The sequence below is a fragment of the Cupressus sempervirens genome, chromosome 11 (assembly GCF_028749045.1).
Source record: "Cupressus sempervirens isolate cs-2001-9-10 chromosome 11, ASM2874904v1, whole genome shotgun sequence".
Classification (NCBI taxonomy): domain Eukaryota; kingdom Viridiplantae; phylum Streptophyta; class Pinopsida; order Cupressales; family Cupressaceae; genus Cupressus; species Cupressus sempervirens.
Window position 1 is genome coordinate 495,053,886 of NC_143128.1, and position 23,822 is coordinate 495,077,707.

General features: G+C 39.0%; 2 protein-coding genes across 5 annotated transcripts in view; both read left to right on the top strand.

Moving 5' to 3' along the window:
- LOC149530530 (serine/arginine-rich splicing factor SR34A-like) overlaps positions 1–21,558 on the top strand; it is a 144,797-nt gene extending 123,239 nt beyond the window's left edge. For all 4 annotated transcript variants that reach the window (XM_089811931.1, XM_089811933.1, XM_089811934.1 and 1 more), the window contains 5 exons: positions 20,087–20,136; positions 20,265–20,321; positions 20,444–20,625; positions 20,914–20,947; positions 21,240–21,558. In XM_089811931.1, coding sequence (XP_089668057.1) covers positions 20,087–20,136; positions 20,265–20,321; positions 20,444–20,625; positions 20,914–20,947; positions 21,240–21,284 — 368 coding nt within the window. In that variant the 3' untranslated portion in view covers positions 21,285–21,558. The remainder of the gene's footprint in view (positions 1–20,086; positions 20,137–20,264; positions 20,322–20,443; positions 20,626–20,913; positions 20,948–21,239) is intronic.
- Positions 17,915–18,605, top strand: LOC149530532 (uncharacterized). Its single transcript, XM_089811935.1, has 2 exons — positions 17,915–18,074; positions 18,169–18,605. The coding sequence occupies exons 1-2, from the start codon at positions 18,031–18,033 to the stop codon at positions 18,485–18,487; spliced, it is 363 nt and encodes a 120-aa protein (XP_089668061.1). The 5' UTR covers positions 17,915–18,030; the 3' UTR covers positions 18,488–18,605.
- Positions 21,559–23,822: the final 2,264 nt, after the last annotated feature.

Below are 23,822 nucleotides of genomic sequence, written 5' to 3' on the forward strand. Positions count from 1 at the left end.
AGCTAACACGTGGCATACAAATTATTTCAATTGAGCAGACCAACTAGTGTTGCATGTGTTGCTATTGATTTGGCATACAAAATGGGAAAGAAGGGAACCAAACTTGACCTAGCCAAGTTACAATAGAAGCAGCTAGCTAAGAATATGAAGACTATCCAAGTGGCTCAGTCCAACACATTGTGATCCCTTCACCAGATGCTTTATCTGTGCTCATATTAAAATTGTCGTGATCAAAAGTGTCTTAGGCTGCAAGCTGTTCATTGTGAAAGTCAAACAAAAAAAAGAAGAATATTGTCAGGGGCAATACAAGCTGTAAAGCCCATGATATTGCTGATGTTAACTTCATAGAAGGCTTAGGTATCTTGGTACTTGCCAAAATATCTTCCAGTTGGAATAGATTGCATGCCATGATATCTGCCACAGCTCCATTATGAAGAAAATTATGTTTGTCAACCTGTTAGGCATTCCTACTCTTTTTTTGTTTGTTGTCATGTTCTCTTGTCATTGGTTGTTTGTACTGATAACAAACTCCTTTCTTTTTTATCCGAGCTTGAATCTTTTGTGAGTTTTGCCATCTTCTCTTGGATTCCCTTTTTAGTACCATTCCAAGCGAAGAGGCACATACATCTGGGGTACTTACATTCTATTCTTGTTTGTTTCGGAATATCAGCTATGATCTTCCAGCAACATTTTCAGAGCTTTTAAATCACCCTTCCAAAAGCTTCTCATTTTTCCCTTGTTGGTTTCCTTGAGATTGGGTTTCTGGAACAATTTCTTTTTCTTTAGTGTCTTCTGCTATATTTTGGGTGTCTTTTTTGCTTTATGGCTATCTTTTGTTTCTTCAGATTTCACAGGCTTGTTCTTGATAGTGTTTATTATCTCGGGTTTAATGAAGGCACTATTTTTCTTTTCCTTTGGCTGTTGTTCTTTTGGTCACATGTTGGATTGTGGTGAATACAGGGCATTCTCTGATCAGGCAGACATATGGTTGGCATCCCCTACAATTGAATGAGTAGCTTTCAAAGTTTGGGGGTTGGTCCCATTCCATTTCACCAGCTTTCTTGGATTCAGCTCTACACAAATTCTTGTGTAACTGGAGAGGCCTTTTCTATGGAAAGGTCTTGACTTATATACTTAGTTACCGGATTCGCGTATTAGATCCCGGATTTGGATTCGGGTCCGATCCGGATCTGGATCCACGCGTGGATCCGGGCCAAAGGAGGCAAGAAAAGTTATAAAAAGTGAGGCCATTCAATTTTTTTTAATTTTAATTTTTTTGCCTAAACCCTAAAAACGACCCTCTAAGCCATAAGACAAGTTCATTTACTCTCTATTTTTCTCTCTCATACTTGCTAGTTTGAAGTAAAGTGCTTGGATTCGAAGGAGATTGGTTGTGGAGCTCCAAATACCTTGCAAGAAGTGTTTAAGATATGCATTTCAACCATATTCTTGAGTTCTTTCATAGATTATTGATTTATTTTTAATTTTTCAAATTTTCAAGTTTTTGTGTAAGTGTGAAGCATAGTTTTCTTTCATTTTTTTTCTAGATTGCAAGAATAGAACAATGAGTAGTCAAGGCTTAGTGGGTGGGGCTGGGGCTGCATCACCAAGCTTCAAAATTGATAAGGAGTCTCCTTTATAGAGACACACAACAAGAGTCACACAATGTTCTGGGGGTGTGGCATACATATGAAAATGTAATTATTGCAATATACAACATAGAAGCGCCTATTCTCGAGTGAAACTACATTTTTTTGGGCCCCGTGGCTGAAGGAATTAACATGTGTTAGAATAGTGATAAGAAGGGATTACTAGGCGCACAAATAGTAGCATTAGCAAAAGAGCAAGATGAAGCTGATAGAGTAGTTGCAAAAGCAAAATGTGGTGTTTCCAAAAGAACAAATACACCAACACCATCATCCAATCAAACAAGCACAAGAACACACTCTTTTTTGCCTATGCCAACTACAAATGATGAAGATGAAGACCTATCTCCACTCATCTGCAAGAGAGGCCCACTAGATAGGGCATTCCAAAATGAAAAGAGAGGCATTGCCGATCACAAAATTGGATGTTGTTCGATTGCAAATAGTGTTTCATTTAATATTGTGAGATCACCTTATTTTAGGGAGATGGTTGAAGCAATAAATGAAGCACCCCGTGGTTACAAACTGCCTGGTTATGAGAAGTTGCGCACTACCGTATTACATGATGAGAGGAAATCTGTAGAGGCTGAACTTCAACCAATAAGAGATTTTTGGGTTCAATCGGGTGTGTCTATTATTTCGGATGGGAAGGGCAAGTGAAAAAATTCAGAACTTATTTCACGCATTCTTATGGATGCCACAGAGTCAATGGGTCTTGATAATGTTGTCCAAGTGGTCACGGACAATGCAAAAGTTTGTAGGGCTGCAGGGATAATTGTAGAGTCTAGATATGATCATATCTTTTGGACACCATGCACCCTCCACTCTCTCAATTTGGTGATGAAAGCAATTGGCACCGAAATAGATTGGGTGAAAAAGATATATGAGGAAGCTGAAGAGATTCAAATGCTTGTGACAAATCACATGTCACAAGCGATTTTTAGGAGTTTCTCGGACTTGTAATTATTGAAGGTAAATTTGTATATTTAATATATAATTGAATATTATTGGATTCGATAATTTGTTTTGTTGTTTACATTAACATGTTTTAATTTTTAAATGTATTACTAACTTGAGTTTAACATGCTCTTAGGTTGCTGAAACCCGCTTTGCTTCAAACACAATCGTCTTGAGACGACTTGTGAAGGTAAAAGAAGCATTGAAACATATGGTCATTAGCCCCCAAAGGGGCGTTTGGAAGAATTCCAATACAACAAGGGCCTTAAATGTGAGAAGAATGATACTAGATGAGGATTTGTGGGTTCTTGTGACTTATGTGTTGGAAGTCACTGTTGTGAGGTTTCCACACATTGCCCCAAATCTTGGGGACCCCCTTTTTGTTTTAATCACCTCGGCAAATTTTTGGATTACCCAAAATCTTTTGAGTTTTGAAAATGTCAGGCCTTGGCACCTTCAGGACAGAGATGGGGAGGCTTAGGTTATTTTCACCCGGTTTTCTTAACTTGATTTTCTAGAGCTATCAATTTTATCCTTAGGGCGAATAATTTTCTAAGTTAATTTCAACTTGGCAGGATAAAGTTGTGAATTTTGTACTTAGACGTTTTCTTTTGAAAATTTGGTTTTAACTTTGTAAAATTGGATAATTCTCAAAAGAGAAATTTCAATTAGATTAAGTTTTTGGAAAATCTCAAATTTTTCTTTAGTGAATTTTTTTAAATTTTGTTGAGGAAAAGTGCAAAAAATCGATTTTTGGTTCTAAATGCAATTTTAATTTTTTAATTTTTAGTTTGGAAAAATCGATTTGGTGGAAAATTGCAAAAATTGGCTTTAATTGGATTAAAATTGCCTTGAAAGTTTTTTAGTTTTTAATGAATTTGGTAATTTAATATTGAAAAAATGGCCTTTGGTTAGCCAAAATCCAAATTTAATGACGTATATATTACTAAACCCTCATTAAATGGAAATATTTAACACCCTCAAGGCCATTTAATTTCGTTTTGCAATTGGAGCTAATTGGTAAATTTAAAAGTGCAATTTTCTTTTGGCAAAATTAATTTTTTTGAGCTAAGTATTTAATTGTGGGCCTTAACTTGATTTTAATTTTTGTTTTTTTGTTTTCTCCTAGACCATGTAGGCCAGCTTTATGGAGAAAGAAAATTGGCTATAAAGGGAGTCTCCTCCCCATTTCATTTTCACAAATCATTTCTTCCTCTCCATGTGGGCGAATTTTGTGGAGGAGCAGATTTTTTCCAGACTTGGGCGAATTTTGTGAAGGCGAATTTAGTGAAAGGCAGTTTTTTGAATGCCTGGGCAATTTTTGCTTGCATTTCTCCATTTTCAGACCTTGGCGATTTTTCTTATGGGCAGATTCTTGCATATTTTGGTGGTTTCTTCCTCCATTTGTGGGCTGCAATTTGTGCCCTAGGTAGCATTTTGGGCAGATTTCAGACTTCATGCATGGGCGAATTTGAGACAAAGGAAAAATTTTTCATTCTTGGCATTTTATTGAGGCAGATCTGATTTTGATTTTTGAGCAAGTCATGGTGAAGGTCTGATTTTTTCCTACTTCGGACTGCATTTTTATACCAGATTTTGGCAATTTTGTTGGGAGAAGAGATACATATGGAAGTTTGATTTTTGCATAGAAGGCAAGTGTTGGATAGTTTTAGAAGTGTAAATTTCTATTTGCAAAGGGATTTGAACTTCTTGAAAGTCATATCCTAGGTTCCAAAAAATCGCTGTAAGTTTACTAGTTAAGGTGAATTTTCATCATCTAGAGTTGCAAGGAGTGCTTAAGTTGACATCCATCTTTCGTTCTAGTCTAAGAATTGCTCCGCTTGGTTCTTCTTGCCTTTTGGTCTACCACTCTACCATCCCGTAATAGGGCGACGGGCATGGAGGATGATAGTGCAAGTAAGAATCCCAAGTGGGCGAACACTAAGAAAGACAGAGGATATGATGCCCAAAACTTCCTTCTCAAAAATGAAGTGAATAACCGACACCAATATCTGTACAGTGGATATGATACGGATGAGGGACAGATTGAAGGAAGGACAATCCCCCTTGGCAAAGAAGATGTCAATGAGACAGATTTTGGATCGAAGTTGGATGAGTTGGGAAAGGTTGCTATCAAGAAAAAGCATTTGGGCACCCTTTCCTCTCTCAATGCTTTTATTGGATTTGAGAAAGAATATGAGAAGGATCACGAAAGGATACTACAAGCAGCAAGTGGCGTGGCGAAGTCAGCGGAACTCAGGGCAAAGCACACACCCTATCCTCCTATGGGAGAAGTTAATTAAAGGCTAGCTAAGTTCATTGCCTTAGCTAAGAAAATGAAAGAAAAGGGAAGATTTATATTAGAAGATCATTTGATGTAAGCCCAAGTGGCAATTTCCCTTCTTCTAGAATAGGACAAGTGTCTATTTCTGATTGGCCACCATTTTGGTGCCTTCTCATTGGTTGCCACTTTTTGCACTTTCATTGGTCCATTGATGAGGTGGCAGCTTCTCATTGGCTGATGGGGTGGCAACCCTAATTAGGGTTTTGAGGATCCAATCTGGATCGTTGATCTTGTTTTGATCTCCATCCTCCGTTGTATTTTTGGCCCTTATAAAAGGCCATTTGCTCTCATTTGTAAAGTGTCGGAGAAATTCTTGCGAAGATAATACCAACATGCTCTCTTTTTCATTGTTGCGATTGGCATGTTGATCAAGAACATTGGGTGTTATTGCATGTTTTCTACTTCCACTTACTTAGATTTCTTTTCAAGTTGTTAAAGATGGTTTCATTTGAAGTTGTTTAAGTGAGGTTAAAGTAGATGAATAGTTGTATGGTAGCGTTGGTAAATGTTTGATAGGGATCAATACTAGACCACTAGCATCCTAGTGGCTGGTTGGGAAGCTTTGTGTGGTAAACTAGTTTATCATTCCTTTGAATCATTGTACCTATGGAAGTGAGGCCGCTGGTCAGCGCTCATTAGGTTTGATCCTTGTCCATTTGCTAACCTTCCATTCATAGGTCGGAGTAGACTAGTGAGTAGTTGGGTAGTCGAAGCTTAGAGAAGTAAGTTAAGTGATAGAACTCATCCATTCACCTTCCACAACCATCGCTTTCCCATCAACATCATCACTGGCAAACACATCCTCCATCACCACCATCATCAACATTATCTGCCTCCGCACATTTCACAAATCGAGTCATCTCCATCATTCCACCAAAGTCCAAGTCATCCTCGAATGAATAGCATAAGACTGCCTACGTGATTACCAGCAAATCACATCGATAAAACTGAGTAAGTATCCAACGGTGTAATGAACATTGGAGCTATTGCTTATGTCTTCATGAGTAATAACTTTTCAAGAGAGGAGTTGTATGTTTGATGCTCCGTATCAAATGTTCAATTACTATATGTTATGTAAGTGATACAAAACTCGCATCAACATTATCTGGCGCTAGAAGGAGGGCCCAATTTTTTTTTTAAAGATTTGTTGGCATTTAATTATGAAGAAGAATGGTGCTGCCTAGATCAAATCAGCCTAGAGCAACTTGGAGAACGCTTCAAGATCACATTGTAGCAAGTTTGTGCTCAACTGCTTGGGAGGAAAGTGAGAACACTAGAGAGTACCTGGACACCGTTGACGTGTTAAATCAAGAGGAAAGAAAAGCAAGAGCTATTGAAAGGAGAATTCAAAAGAGGTTAGAACGCCAAAGAGAATTGGAAAGGAAGCTTAAGAGAGAAAGGAAAGCACAAAGACAAGCTCAAGCTATTGTTGAAGAGAACTCGAATTATAGACAATTAGGTTGGAATCATTTTCAAGCTGGATAGAAAGATTGGATCTTTTTCCCCTGAAAGATTTGAAAGACTGATATCTGATAAGAGGCAGAGGATATTGAGAAATACACCACACCAAGAGGAAGACTTACTTGTGTTAGAATCTCCCAAGAAACCAAGAAATCGTCGGGGGGCTGATACCTCAAACTTAGCTAGCCCCTCAAGTAGTCTACCAGTCCAAGCTTCAAGCAGTCTACCAGTCCAAGCTCCAAGTAGTCCACCGGTTCAAGTTCAAGTTAACCCACCAATTCAAACCCTAGTCAATCAACCAGTTTGAGCTCAGATCAATCAACCAACAATGGGTCAACCACCATGGATCCAAAACAATGCCTCACCACTCTTATTCCAACAATACCATGATCTACCAAAGAATGCCTCAGTATTCTGCTTCAAGTTTTTTGTCAGTGATCCTAATCGTACAACGGACGAGCATTTCAAGGTATTCCAAGAGGCATTGTGTAATAGAAGAATTCGAGAGGAAGATGTCGCGTGTAGAATTTTTCCTTATTCACTAAGTGAAGAACCTTATTACTGGTTTGTCAACTTACCAACATCATCAATAAGAGGATGGGTTCAACTCAAGGACGCCTTTCTCGCAAAGTTTGGTATGCCCATCATACCACTGGAGTTACATAGAAGGTTTGTGGACATAAGGAGGCATGATAGAGAGACGATGAGTTCCTTCAATGATCGCTTCCATAAGGCTTACACACGATTGCAAGCCCCTTACACAATGACAGAGGCTGGTGGATTGGAAGCATACTACAGTGCCTTAGACAACCAGACAACTATGTTAACAAGAATGGCGAATCCTACTCCCACAACATTAACTGAAGCCTACACTAAGGCAATTGAGATAGGAAGGCAATTAGGTCAACAAGGAATGGAACCCCAAGGTGCAAGATACCCAAATAATCCGATTCCACAGCTTGCATACCAGGCGCTTGCAAATCAGTTAGTAGTACACCCGGGCCTCCATTATCTCAAGCACCGCCATTGGTACCAGTTTATATACAAGGAGCGAGTTCCTCCACGAGGACGCAAGAAGAGAAGGATGAGATGAAAGAATTGATTGACCAAGTCAAGAAACTATCTACGGAAGTCACCCATTTGAGAAACCAGAACAACCAACTCCAAAGTTCCCAAAGAAACAATCAAGGGAATAATTACCCTAATCAAGGTGGAGGTTATCAAGGAGGCTATCAAAGAAATTACCAAGACAGAGACTACCAAAGGAATAACCAAGGTGGTAGTTATCAAAGGAACTACCAAAACAATAACTATCAAGGTAATAATCAGTCACAAGACCAAGGATACAACAATCAGTCCAACTAGAGAAGAACTTGGAATACGGGTCCAAACAATGGAAATGTGGTGTCGCCACTTGATAATCAAGCTTCAGTAGATAATAGACTAGTGGACCGAATATTCTTGGCTGAGTCCGCCATGTCCAAGTATTGCAGATTCCATGAGACAAATCAACATTCGGAGTTAGCATGTGCAGAATTCAAGAGAGCATCTAACCTGTTCCAAAACATAATAGATGAATCAAGTAACCAACAAGATGTTAATGTTACAGGGTATGAGATTGTCCCTTCCCCAGGATATGATCAATGTCTGACTTTCGAGGAGTTTTCATTCTCACCAGAATTTGAGGCTTATGAAGAACCCCAAGGGAAATTCCCTCCTGAGTTAGCAAGTGGACCAGTTGATGAGGTAGTAGATTAGAAAGGTATGACAATGGGTCGGATTTTTCTTTCCCACCTTTGGAAGATACTGTTTTAGTTCAAGGAACAGGAGGGAACCAAACATTTCAACAACCGATTAGCAATGCTAGGTTTTATCAGAGGAACAATAGGAGAAATGACGGACCCTTCACATCTTCCATACCCCCAAACAATTTCAATATGCCTCCACACCCAGATGCGAATAACATATCGAATCCTTCGAGGGATGCACCTGAAAACAGACAAGGCAACCTTGGCAGTGGGAATGGACAACCGAGCTTTCAACAAAACACACAGAAAAACAATCAAGGTACTCAAAGAATGCAAAATGCCTAGTCGACACAAGAAACAATTAAAGGAAGGACTGGAAACAATGCCATGAACAATGAAGAGTTGAAGAGATTAGGACAAAGCATGACAGAGGAGATGAAGAAGGTTAAAATCAGTCTCCCTTTGTTCAAATTATTGAAGGTAGCAAAGATTAGAGACACGTTCCTTGATAGTTTGAAAGATAATAAATCACAAGGATTCTGCACTCAAGGTGCAACAACACAAACTCAGGGAGGTCTCCTAATCCGGTGCATGTAATCCGAGATGCTTCAGGGGAAAATATGACAAATTCATCTCAAGACATTCCATCTGGAGAAATAGGAAGTTCTACATAGGAAATTGCATATGGTGACATCAATGAATTCAACAGACAACCGGGACCTCAACCAGTTTACGTGGCTCAAGGATCAACACCTATAGAACAACAAACTTAGAGGAATCAGGACTCGATAAACAATAAAGAAAAAGTGAAGAAAGAAGAGGCTGCTCAGCCAACAGATTTTGGAGTGAAGCCAAAAGAAGTACATAAGACACCCGTAGTGTATTACCAAGGAAAAGATGAGCCAACCCCATTTTTGCTATCAGTAAGGATGTTCGGGAAATTGCTTCACAATTGCTTAATAGATTCAGGAGCATCAAGTAACGTTATGCCTTTGAACATTTGCAAAAGATTAGGAGTTACGCCTTTGGGCTCCAATAGAAGAGTTACTCAATTGGATAAAACAGAAGTACCAATAGTGGGTGAGCTACATAACATACATATAAAGTTGGCATCTGATCCAAGAATGGAACACATGGTAGACATTTCCGTGGTAGATGTGGCCGATACCTATGGATTGATCCTAGGTAGAGATTGGGCTAGAAGATTGAATGGATATATGGCAACGAACTTCTCTCACATGTGGCTCCCATGGAGGGGACTAGCCAATCAAATCAGAATTGACAGTACCCCGAGGTTGAGATTGACAATCACAAAAAAGGACGAACCAAATGAAATATTGTTCGTGGAAACAAATATGAGCACCTACAGATCAAAGAAAGTAGAAGTATTGACTATGAACATCATGAGCGAAGAAAACGTCCGATGAGGGCGAAGGCATGTTTGAAAAGTTCAAGAATTTCGAGACTAGAACTGTGCAACAAGGGATGGAGTTGGGTGACCAAATGCCAGTAAGAGACTTATTATTACCCAACTGGTGCAGAATTCACAATGCATTCCACTCGGAATTATCTTGCTCTTTGTGTATAGTGGCATTAGAACAAGTGGAAAAGAGGATCCCAGGGGCCCTAAAACATGAGAATCAACATGGCAAACAAAAAGTTGAGATTCAACGAGTAGAGGAAGCTGAAAGTAGCTTGATGGAAGAAAAGATGAAACAAGTTACACCGCCAGATGAAGAAATGAGAGAAAATGATGAATCAAATAATTCGAAGAATTTACAAGAGGAAAAGTATTTAGAAAGAAATGGAGTATGGACCCTAAGGTTCGATGGCTCCAAAACCAAGCAAGGAGCCGGAGCCGGGTTCGAGCTAGTCAGCAAAACAGGGGCAACATATTTGGAGGCACATAGATTGCAATTCCCATGCACCAACAACATGGCAGAATATGAAGCATTGATTCTAGGCTTGTTGTGTGCTATTAAGAAAGGTGCCAAAATACTTCATGTACTAGGGGACTCATATCTAATAATTGAACAGATAAAGCAAAATTTCGCTTGCCATGACAAGAGGTTGAAGAATTATAGAAATTGAGTCTGGGATTTGGTAGAAAGCTTGGATGCCTTCAACATCAAGTTCAGCTGTAGAGCGTACAATCAGGTGGCAAATGCCCTCGCACAGACTGCAAGCTCGCTAGCACCAATAAAGTTGGATGGCTTGAAGAAGTTTAGAGTGGAATTGGCATTGGTTCCATCAGTACCAGACAATGTCAAGAATTTCCAAGTGTTCGAAGATGATAGGCATATTCTAAAATTCTTGACCAATTCAGATATCTTCACAACACAGAGCATAGATGGCGAAGTGGATGAAGAAGCGAAGATTGACACCGAAGGAATTATGAGCCTAAAGACCAACACTATTCCAAAAGGAATGATTGAACTAGAAAGAATATTTGACATGGACCAATTCCACAAAACGCAGTATCAACCTACAGGAGTTGATGAGTGTGAAAAGGTTAATTTGGGAACAGAAGATTGTCCCAAGATTGTCCACATTGGAAAAGTTTGTACACCTAAGGAGAAAGTAGACATCTTGAATTTGATGAGGGAATTCCCTGACATGCTTGCCTGGGGATATGAGGATTTGAAGACATATGACCCCACCATCATTACACACACGATTCCACTGAAGGAAGGGAGTAAGCCATTCAGTCAGCGACAAAGGCCGGTCAACCCTTTGTTAGAACCATTGATATATCAAGAAGTGAAGAAGCTGCTTGATGCACGAATCATCTTCCCAGTGAGACACTCAACGTGGGTCGCCAATCTTGTCCCAGTCAGAAAGAAGAATGGAGAAATAAGGTTGTGTGTGGATTTCAGAAACTGAATAGAGCATCAGAAAAGGACAATTACCCATTGCCATCATTAGATGAGGTTTTGCAGATTGTAAACGGAGCTAAAATGATGTCATTTATGGATGGATACTCCGGATGCAATTAAGTGATAGTTAAAGAAGAAGACAGATTGAAAACGACATTCACCACGAAATGGGGAACACTTGCATATAGAAGGATGGCTTTTGGCTTGATTAATGCCGGCGCAACATTTCAAAGAGCTATGGACTATGCCTTCAAGGACTTAAAAGATAAATGCATTATCATTTACATAGATGACATAATAGTATTTTCAAAGAACAGAGAGGATCACATAATGGACTTAAGGAAAGTTTTCACAAGATGTAAAAGGTTTGGGATCTCCTTGAATCCGAAGAAATGTATGTTTGGAGTTATCGAAGGGAAGCTTCTGGGATGTGATTTCAGAAAAAGTTATAATGATAGATCTAGAGAGGGTGGAAGCAATTTCCAAACTTGGCGTACCAGGTAGCAAGAAATAGCTCAAATCTTTCTTTGGAAAGGTCAACTTCGTGAGGAAGTTCATATTTGCGTTTGCTGAGATTGTGAAACCGATGAATGGCATGTTGAAGAAGGATGGAAAAGTAGATTGGACTCTAGTAGCGAACAGGGCATTTGAGGAAATAAAACATGCTATTATCAATGCACCAGTCCTGGTAAGCCTAGATTATGAGAGGCCATTCATCATATATTCTTTTGCCTCTGATCACGCATGTGCGGCATTCTAACATAGAAGAATAAGGAAGGTGAAGAGCATCCGATTGTGTTCATGAGTGCACCTTTCAGGGGGGCCGAATTGAACTACCCAAATGTGGAGAAACAAGCCTATGCCTTGGTGAAAGTGGTAAAGAAATTCAGGCATTACATCTTGAGAAGAAAAGTACACGCAATCGTGCCAGACATAGCAGTAAAGACTTTGTTAATGCAAAGTGAACTTGGAGAAAGAAGAGGCAAGTGGGTCGCCATTATTCAGGAATATGACATAGAGATCCAACCAATGAAACTAGTCAGAGGACAACAATTAGCGCAGACCATAGCATCAGAAGGACCTGGACTTGTACAACAAGTTTATGAGTTGGAGGAGGTACATCCCAATGAATGATACCAAGACATAATCAACTATTTTTTAAATCACCGATGTCCTTCACATTTGAACCCAATGCAGAAATGGGTGCTAAGATTTAAGAGCAGAAAATACATGCTACAAGGAGCAGTGTTGTACAAGAGGAATCATGAGGGAGTATATTTGAGATGCGTTGGAAAGGAAGAAGCAAGGAACATTTTAGAACATTTTCATGACAAATGGGGAACAGGACATGGATCAGATTTGGCCGCAACACATTGGATACTAAGAGCCGGATACTATTGGCCAACTTTGTTCAAAGACACTCACGAGCATGTGAAGACTTGTCATGTTTGCCAAACTGCAGTGAAGAGACAGAGAAACCCAACGATGCCTTTGTGGCCAATCATTGAGGTGAGACCTTTCGCAATGTGGGGACTTGACTTCATTGGTCCCATCAATCCACCTTCCTCAGCACAACACAGGTATATTCTAACCGCAACTGACTACTGTACTAGGTGGTTAGAAGCCCAAGCTTTCAAGAATTGTACTGCTGAGATCGTCATTAAGTTCTTAGAGGAAAAGATCACCACCAGGTTTGGTTGTCCTTCTGCTTTTGTATGTGATAATGGTTCTGCTTTTACTTCTTTGAAATTTCATACTTGGGCATTTAACCATGGGGTTATTTTAAAATTTTCATTAGGTTATTATCCCCAGGGTAATGGCCTAGTAGAATCTACAAATAAGAACCTTCTGACCGTGATTGGAAAACTCTTAGATAGGAACCCAAAAGATTGGCACACGCAACTAAGATACGCCTTGTGGGCAGATAGAACTAGAGTGAAAGAGTCCATAGGAAACACACCTTATTATTTGGTTTATGGACAAGATCCTGTATTCTCGATCCAATTGAAAATTCCAACTTTGAGGTTCATACAGGAGCACTATGATGAGAATGAAGACCGAGTCCAGGCTAGGTTGACTCAACTGATGCAATTGGATGAGAAGAGAGATGAAGCTCTAGATAAATTTGCAAAACATCAAGGGGTAGTGAAATGTTGGTTCGATAGGAGAGTACAAAATAAGGCCTTTAGGATTTCAAACTTGGTCTTATATTGGGACAAAGCCCATGAAAGGAAGGGACAACATGACAAATTCGACAAACTATGGAAGGGTCCTTTCCAGATAGCCGAGATCATCGGAGATAATGTGTTTAGACTAAAGACACTCACTAGCGAGGATGTCCCATTGCCCGTCAATGGACAATTCCTCAAGCATTATTTCCAAGCCTAGGACTCCACCCGGAGCCCTTTTTTGTACATAGGGTAGGTTTGTCTTGGACCATTTGGCCCAAGGGTTTAGAGTAGTTTCCCTTTCAATTTTTAAGGGTAGTTTTCATTTTAGTTGTTTAGTTTAGATGTTGTGAGGGAGCTCGAATTTGATTTGCATCAGGTCATTTGACTTGAAATCTTTTAGCTTCCTTCCTTAGAGAGCGTTTTGGTTTTGGGCCTTTTGCAAGTGCAAAGGGGGGTACATGCTGTCACTCATGGGCGAGGTGTGTAGATTTTACATTTTTGGTGACAAAACAGAGTTTGCCTTGTTCATTTCTCGAATACATTTAACAATGTTCAAAGGTTAAAGGATGTGCTTAGTCATTGGTCTATGGTAGGACTTGTACTAAATTTGGGTTAGACTTGATAGAGGTTCTTAAGTTATCTCTGGCATGGTTACAACATTCTACTCACACTTAATTGCTCTGAGTTGTTGATGTTTCAAAGTGAAATTGGACTTAGTAAAATTCATACACCTGCTTCAGCACCACTGTGGTCTTCCAAACCCTCCGCAAGCTTCATTGCTTGCAAACCAAACAAAAGATTGAGAAGAAAAAGAAAGAAAAGAGAAAATATCATGAGAAAAGAGAAAAAGCAGTATCAAAGTGAAAATAAAGATGAAATTTGGTTCAAGGGTGTGCAATCATCTCTACCGGTGCTATAAAAATAATCACTAAAGGTAGAACCATGATTGTGGTGCCGCAATGATAACTCTGTCGGGGCTATAGACGCCTGACTGGCAGCGGGGCTCTATCTAGGTTGCTTTTGAAGTAAGGATATTATAACAGCTAAGTTCAAAGGATCTAAGAGATTATTGAGTTCTTGTCGAGCGGGGAATAAATCATTTGCACACATGTGAGTAACTTATGGTCAAAGAGCTTAGGTTCAACTTGAGAGTTCTTTCCCTCGTTGAGTGCTTGTCGTTAAGTAGGTTTTCGGATAAACCATCCTGAGATTTTTTGTTCTAAGTTGTTTTATTCTTGAAACGTTCAGGAACATTTCACTCGTGGAGTCGCCAGATGTTGTGAGGTTTTCACACATCGCCCTAAATTTTGGGGACCCCTTTTTTCTTTTAATCACCTCGGCAAATTTTTGGATTGCCCAAAATCTTTTGAGTTTTGAAAATGTCACGCCTTGGCACCTTCAGGACAGATATGGGGAGGCTTAGCTTATTTTCACCCAGTTTTCTTAACTTGATTTTTCAGAGCTATCAATTTTATCCTTAGGCCGAATAATTTTCTAAGTTAATTTCAACTTGGTAGGATAAAGTTGTGAATTTTGTACTTAGACGTTTTCTTTTGAAAATTTGGTTTTAACTCTGTAAATTTGGATAATTCTCAAAAGAGAAATTTCAATTAGACTTAAGTTTTTGGAAAATCTCAAATTTTTCTTTGGTGAAATTTTTTTAATTTTGTTGAGGAAAAGTGTAAAAAATCAATTTTTGGTTCTAAATGCAATTTTAATTTTTTAATTTTTAGCTTGGCAAAATCGATTTGGTGGAAAATTGCAAAAATTGGCTTTAATTGGATTAAAATTGCCTTGAAAGTTTTTTAGTTTTTAATGAATTTGGTAATTTAATATTGAAAAAATGACTTTTGGTTACCCAAAATCCAAATTTAATGATGTATCAATTACTAAACCCTCATTAAATGGAAATATTTAACACCCTCAAGGCCATTTAATTTCGTTTTGCAATTGGAGCTAATTGGTAAATTTAAAGGTGCAATTTTCTTATGGCAAAATTAATTTTTTTGAGCTAAGTATTTAATTGTGGGCCTTAACTTGATTTTAATTTTTGTTTTTTTGTTTTCTCCTAGACCATGTAGGCCAGCTTTATGTAGAAAGAAAATTGGCTATAAAGGAAGTCTCCTCCCCATTTCATTTTCACAAATCATTTCTTCCTCTCCACGTGGGCGAATTTTGTGGAGGAGCAGATTTTTTCCAGACTTGGGCGAATTTTGTGGAGGCGAATTTAGTGGAAGGCAGTTTTTTGCATGATTGGGTTGGAGCCATTTCATTTTCACAAATAATTTCTTCCTCTCCATGTGGGCAAATTTTGTGGAGGAGCAGATTTTTTCCAGACTTGGGCGAATTTTGTGGAGGCGAATTTAGTGGAAGGCAGTTTTTTGCATGCTTGGGCAATTTTTGCTTGCATTTCTCCATTTTCAGAGCTTGGCGATTTTTCTTGTGGGCAGATTCTTGCATATTTTGGTGGTTTTTTCCTCCATTTGTGGGCTGCGATTTGTGCCCTAGGTAGCATTTTGGGCAGATTTTAGACTTCATGCATGGGCGAATTTGAGACGAAGGCAAAATTTTCCATTCTTGGCATTTTATTGAGGCAGATATGATTCTGATTTTTGAGCAATTCATGGTGAAGGTCTGATTTTTTCCTTCTTAGGACTGCATTTTTATACCAGATTTTGGCAATTTTTTTGGGAGAAGAGATACATATGAAAGTTTGATTTTTGCATAGAAGGCAAGTGTTGGATAGTTTTAGGAGTGTAAATTTTTATTTGCAAAGGGATTTGAACTTCTTGAAAGTCATATCCTAGGTTTTGAAAAGTCGCTGTAAGTTTACTAGTTAAGGTGAATTTTCATCATCTAGAGTTGCAAGGAGTGCTTAAGCTGACATCCATCTTTCGTTCTAGTCTAAGGATTGCTCCGTTTGGTTTTTCTTGCCTTTTGGTCCACCACTCTACCATCCTGTAATAAGGCGACGAGCATGGAGGATGATAGTGCAAGTAAGAATCCCAAGTGGGCGAACACTAAGAAAGACAAAGAGGATATGACGCGCAAAACTTCTTCTCGAAAATGAAGTGAATAACCGACACCAATATCTGCACAGTGGACATGATACGGATGAGGGACAGACTAAAGGAAGGACAATCCCCCTTGGCAAAGAAGACGTCAATGAGACAGATTTTGGATCGAAGTTGGATGAGTTGGGAAAGGTTGCTATCAAGAAAAAGCATTTGGGCACCCTTTCCTCTCTCAATGCTTTTATTGGATTTGAGAAAGAATATGAGAAGGATCACGAAAGGATACTACAAGCAGCAAGTGGCGTGGCGAAGTCAGCGGAACTCAGGGCAAAGCACACACCCTATCCTCCTATGGGAGAAGTTAATGAAAGGCTAGCTAAGCTCATTGCCTTAGCTAAGAAAATGAAAGAAAAGAGAAGATTTATATTAGAAGATCATTTGATGTAAGCCCAAGTGGCAATTTCCCTTTCTTCTAAAATAGGACAAGTGTCTATTTCTGATTGGCCACCATTTTGGTGCCTTCTCATTGGTTGCCACTTTTTGCACTTTTTTCATTGGTCCATTGATGAGGTGGCAGCTTCTCATTGGCTGATGGGGTGGCAACCCTAATTAGGGTTTTGAGGATCCAATCTGGATCGTTGATCTTGTTTTGATCTCCATTGTCCGTTGTATTTCTGGCCCCTATAAAAGGCCATTTGCTCTCATTTGTAAAGTGTCAGAGAAATTCTTGCGAAGATAATACCGAAATGCTCTCTTTTTCATTGTTGCGATTGGCATGTTGATCAAGAACATTGGGTGTTATTGCATGTTTTCTACTTCCACTTACTTAGATTTCTTTTCAAGTTGTTAAAGTTGGTTTCATTTGAAGTTGTTTAAGTGAGGTTAAAGTAGATGAATAGTTGTATGGTAGCGTTGGTAAATGTTTGATAGGGATCAGTACTAGACCACTAGCATCCTAGCGGCTAGTTTGGAAGCTTTGTGTGGTAAACTAGTTTATCATTCCTTTGAATCATTGCACCTGTGGAAGTGAGGCCGCTGGTCAGCTTTGATTAGGTTCGATCCCTGCCCATTTGCTAACCTTCCATTCATAGGTAGGAGTAGAATAGTGAGTAGTTGGGTAGTCGAAGCTTAGAGAAGTAAGTTAAGTGATAGAACTCATCCATTCACCTTCCACAACCATTGCTTTCCCATCAACATCATCATTGGCAGACACATCCTCCATCACCCCCATCATCAACATTATTTGCCTTTGCACATTTTACAAACCGAGTCATCTCCATCATTCCACCAAAGTCCAAGTCATCCTCGAATGAATAGCGTAAGGCCGCCTACATGATTACCAGCAAATCACATCGATAAAACTGAGTGAGTATCCAACGGTGTAAGGAACATTGGAGCTATTGCTTATGTCTTCATGAGTAATAACTTTTCAAGAGAGGAATTGTATGTTTGATACTCCATATCAAATGTTCAATTACTAATATGTTATGTAAGTGATACAAAACTCGCATCAACAGTCACCAATCCAATAATGGCAATGCTTCGCTTTACAAACAGTGATGAGCCATGCATTGGGGATATTTATGATTCCATGGACACTATGTTGGAAAAATTTAAAATGATAAGTTCTAAACTCTTTTAGATGAATTTTTTATTTGAAAGATATCTAGATTCTAAAGTTTAAATTGACAAATTCACTAATTATAATTATTATTCATATCTCATATCCTAGGTCATATAGAGGAGGGAGAATGATCTTGAGGACACCCTTTGCAAGAAAGTGGTAACAATTGTTCATCATCGATGGAACAAGATGACTACACATTTGCACCTCCTTGCATATGCTCTATCCCTGAGGTACTGTAGTTCTTATCAAATGCTTGTGCTTATTTTATCCAAGGTTTGTGCTATTGATATTTGATAGTGTTCAATTGTCTTTTGTTATCCCCAGGTACTATAGTGTAGATGTACTTCGCCTTCCAGGTAGAGTGCTACCATTTAGAGATCTAGAGGTTGCAAATGGGTATAAGAGGGCAGCTAAAATATTCCAAGATTCAGAGATTGGGGCAATTGTGAGGAGTGAATTTGCTGCCTTCATCTCATGTGAGAATTTCCACCCTATTGCCATAGCAGACCAAAGCAGGATGGATGCCATCAAATGGTGGTACTTTCATGAGCAAGCTTTCATGTACCTCCAACCTCTTGCCATAAAGGTCCTATCACCTAAAGTTGATTTATTAACCTTAAGGTTAACACTTTCAATTGCTTGATTTATTATTTAATTTATTTATCTTGATTGTTGTATTGAATTTTTTTAATTTCTCTTTGGGTTGCTAGCTCTTCTATAGCTGAGCGGAATTGGAGTACTTACTCCTTTTATTCACTTAGTCAAACACAACCGTTTGTCTCCAAGAAAATCAGAAGAACTTGTGTTCATTCACAACAATTTGCAGTTGTTGTCACGGAAGGATCCAATATACAAGGGGCCCAAAAAGCTTTGGGATGTAGCACCCGAGACTCCTGATTTAGATATGAGCATCTGGGATCTTGCTAGATCCACTTTGATTGATGTGGATAATGAGGAGGATTATGAGTTTACAATCCCCTCTACTACTAGTGGTTTGGGTTCTTCTACTGATACAAATGCAACACTTGCAGCTCATCAGTACCCCTCTGATGCGGATTTTCTTGAAAATCCATTTGATGATTAAATGAAAAACTTTAGTCTTGACTCTTGACGCTTGAGTAAATCATGTTACAAACTTTAAGTTTAATGATCTATATTTTGAATGTTACAAACTCTCACTTTCAGTAATTCAATGTGAATGTGTTGATTTTCTTTATAATCGTGAAAATAGATTAATTATCATTGATCAAGTATACTAGATTTATAGATGCATACTAGAATCATAGATTCATACTATGAAATGATTTAGTTTTAGAACTATGTATATTTCTCTTTTATATATATGCATGAATCCTCCACGAATCATAATTGGGAAAAAAAAATCCCTAATCCAGGGATCCGATTCACTTGCCCGAATCAGATTCGTGTCAGGAACTGGCAACTAAGCTTATATATTAATATGGCCTTCATCAGAAGTTGATTATGACTTGAATATTTGGAGCAAAACTCCTGTGGTAAAGTATATGGTCTGATCTGTATCATGGTTATAACTGGGTGGTTTCTCATTGGGTTTGAAACCCAGGTGCTAGTGTTTCATTAAGAGACCTGCATTTCTGAAGAAAAAGTGGACCTCTCCAAAGACCTTATCTCTTAGCAAGACCAGTTGTGAAATAGCCTTTAGCAAACACCAAGGAAATGTCTGGCTCATAAATGCGGATCTTTTATGGGAGCTGAGCTCCCCATAATCTGCAGATTAGGCATGTCCATGATGATGATACATTCTTAGGATTTGTTTCTGTTGCTGGTATGTAATGGCTGTAGGAATTTCCTGGGGGAGCCATCTTTCTCCTAGCTGGTGCAGTATGGAAGCCTCCACCTCTTTATCTGAAACTAAAGATCTGTTTCCTAATAGTATATCTGAATTGGTAGGACAGAAGATATGGAGAGGGGAGAAATTCCCCAGAACATTGCTCATAAATTAATAATTAAAAAACCAAAAACAACCTATGTGAAAAGATGCACCTGAAGAGGTTGGGTGCCAAAAGCTCAACCAGAGGAAGAAAACCTAGCATAGCTTATGATCCTTAGTTCCTGAAAAAATGGCCTTCGAATTATCGATATTCTGTGGGATTACTATTATTTTCAATGGAGTGCTTGGTATGCAATTATGTTTCTTGGAGTGTTGCGTGGATTGTTGTACTCTGGATTATATTTATATTTGGTGGGTTTTGCTGCTACTTAGGTACAATTGGAATTGTGGACTACACTAACTACGAGGACATGAAATATGCTGTAAGTTGGATTCATTTCGTCTGGACTCTTGTTAGTAATTATGTAGACACATTTGATTTACAGCACAGTAAGTGAAAATCTCCTTTGAAGTCCTTGTTTAACATGAATGAGCTTTCAAAACTTAGCAGATCAGAAAGCTTGATGATTCTGAGTTCAGAAATCCATTTGCTCGGTGTTATATACGGGTATACATATTTTTAAAGATTTTCACATTCCTGAAATTTACTACCATAATATTGTTACATATACATATAGCCTTTGTATAATAGCTGCTACTGATGTTATTTTTTATATTTATTTATATCAGGTCGAATGTTATGAGTCTAATAGTAGTGTTTCAAGAAGCTGTAGCCGCAGTTACAGCAGGAGCAGGAGCAGGAGTAGGTCAAGTAGTAGGAATTACAGTCACACTCAAAGCAGAAGAAAGAACAGGTCGAGGAGCTGGAGCCAAAGCCAAAGTCCTATCAGAAGTCGAAGCAGGAGCCATAGGTCTGTCCTACATAATTCAACTACATCATTAAATAACTGTTGGGGCAAAGTTATTTCAGATTTTGTTTTTTAAGGAATAAACTTTTTGGTTTTGGAGCAACTTAGCCAGAAGTCAATCTGGTTCTAGGTTACATTATAGTTCTTTGTCCAAACGTTCACACTCATTCTCATCCATGACCATTGTCCAGGTTATTCTTTGTAGTAAAACGATGGTACACTGCTTAAGTGTTTCTCCATCTTTTCTAGAAGCAAATGTTCTTTTTAATTCTTTTTGGTTGTGAAGTGCAGGTCCATATCCAGGTCCAGGATACCTCCAGGTTCGGTATGTATCGTAGTGGAATGCATGCTATTTTGAATTTGTGATCAGTTGCTGCTATGGTTGCTTTATTAATTTAATGATCAATTTTGTTTCTTGTTAGTTTACCCAAGGGCCAAAACCATCACCAGAACCAGAGCCTTTCATGATTTCCTTTACTTATGGTTCTAGGCCTTTATTTCATTCACTGTGTTTTAAAAATAGCACTCCAAATTTATCTTGTATTCTAATGATATAAGTTGGCATGATCCTCCCAAGTTTTGATTAACAAATATTCATTGTTTCTTTGGTTTATCAGGCAAGGTCTGATCGGAGTCCATCTCAAGCTTTCAGTAGTGATTAACTCTAGCCAAGCAGCAGTTGGTGTGCAATTTTATGTTGATTGTGTATTTTTATAAGGAAACCCCTAAAACTTCCTGGTATAACTGTGAAATATTGAAATATTTATATGGATTTTTTTAATCCATGCTTGTAATTTTATGATTTAGTAGTTTTGGAAGGTTTCATATCTCCTCACTTAATCTCAGATAACTTGATCAATCTTGTAAACGTTGAGGTGACTATTGAGCAGGATGCAATTCTAATGTCTTTAAGTTGTTTTATTTTCACCACTCTAATTTTGGGCACAAATGATATTATTTGAAAGATTAGCTATAATTGGTTTCTGCCTGATAAGGTAGATAATGATAGTCTCAAATTTATAGCTATCGTCCAATGCTATTGTTATTATTTGACAAGTAGCACTTGTAACTAAAAATTATTCATTGCGCTTTCTAATAATATAATGATGCATTTTCCCTCAATACTTTTAAAACATATTTTCTTTTGGTATTTATTTTCGATCTATGTTTGTTGACAGATTTGATCAATATTTTATTTATTTTTGATTAATAGTCCCTTTCTATTAATAAATTAATACTAGTTACAAATTCACAAAAAGGGGGCTGGGGGATACAAGATCACCCCATGAGAGTTCACACGGCCGAAGTCGGAATCAACAACTATTCATCAAAAAAACATGTAAGCAGCTCTCTTAGACCGCTAGAGTAGTGCCAGTCGGGGGAGGTGGATCATAACGATCATTATAACCCCAAGAATCTTTGGGATTGATAGGAGGGCTAGGAATAGTCCAACCATCAACAACATCATCATCAATAACTTTTTCTTTGTCTTTCTCCTCCGCCTCTGGCAGAGAAATGGCTAGATCCAGGGGGGAAGACCACTTGGATTCACTAGAGCCAGGAGGAGCAACAAGAGGGGGAACCACAAGAATTAGGGACTAGCTAGAGCCGTGATGAGGCAAAGAAGTTGAGCGGCATTGCCATTTGGCATCGCCACATGGCCAGATCCAGGGGGGAAGACCACTTGGATTCACTAGAGCCAGGAGGAGCAACAAGAGGGGGAACCACAAGAACTAGGGACTAGCTAGAGCCGTGACGAGGTGAAGCCGAGTGACACTGCTAATCGGCATCGCCACCACTAGGAGAGCGGTGGTAGGGAGCTTGCAAGCGCGGTGTATCCGATCAGCAAGCAGAAGAATTGCGACCCCAACAACCCCCCCGAGGCGTAGTGTGGTCAGCCGAGGAGTTAGGAGGAACTCTGATGACCGTGCAAGGCGTTACCTCAATGATTGAGTAATTTTTTAAGGTGGGCCACCTCCAACGCCACCTTGTTGGCTTTGACTTGAATCTACAACATGACATTGTTACAAATGCATGCTTTAGTGTACATAGCAACATTGATATCAAGAAAGCTGTGAGTGAAAAAAACAACATTCCTATCCTTCCACAGTAAACAAAATCTCCATCCTGAAAGTATGTCAGATCTGAGCAAATTTCCTAAGAATCCTAGGGGAATCACCTAGTAAAATCATGTGCCAAGAAAATGGTTCTGGCTTGAAGGGCTTGAAAAAATCATGTATCCATTGCCAATAATTCTGAGCATGCCTATAGAACCAAAACATATGCAAAAATGACTTAGGATGCCCAGAAAAAGGACACCGAGGATCTGGAACACCAATATGCTTGAGCTGCAGCCCAAGGGGAAGCCCTTGAAACAATAGGTACTAGACAAATTGGGCAACCTTCAACTCAGTGATAGCACTCCAGATAATATCAAATCGCATCCTCCAATGATAAGGAGAAGACTGAAGATGACAATGTTGGTTGAGAGTATCCACCACAGGAAGATGGGGAGAAAGCCAACAATATCCTAAGTTGGGCTTGTAACTGGCGAAGGGCGTGGCAGGATACCACTTCCAATCTTTTCACCAAGGTCGCATAGATTGGATGCCCACCTTGTGAATCAAATGATTTGGAATGGTAGAGAGTAGAGACTGAATAGTCTGTCAATTTGGATGAGCAAGACAAAATTGTACCTGCAAATCCTCCCAAGATTTAAGACTCATAGAGACCATGGAAAAAAGGTTCTTAGGAGTCTTGATGCCGTGTTTGAAAAAACATAGAGCACTGGCGCCTTGAGTCTTGGCCAGAAGAACACCTTGAATGGCAAACAATAGGGACCACCAAAGGTTCTGCTAATTCAAAGAAAGCCCATCAGGAAACCCATCACCATCCCAATGAAGCCAAGGCTTCACAGCTTCCCAAGTTTTCCAAATGCTCTTGATAACAAAAGAGTCCTAGATATGAACAGGTTCTCGCATGATGAGAAGGGTCTGAAGACCAATCCCCTTCCACGCAGGCCTGTTAATAGGGATTCTAGAAGAGATACAATGCCAGACCAACACTTTCCAAGCTTCATTAGCGGTGAGAGCACGAATAATTCACTTAGCACAAAGAGCGAGCCTTTGCTTTTGTGTGGAAAGAAGGTCAAGACCTTTAGATTCTTTGGGGAGACAACAAAAATTCCAGGCAACCCTATG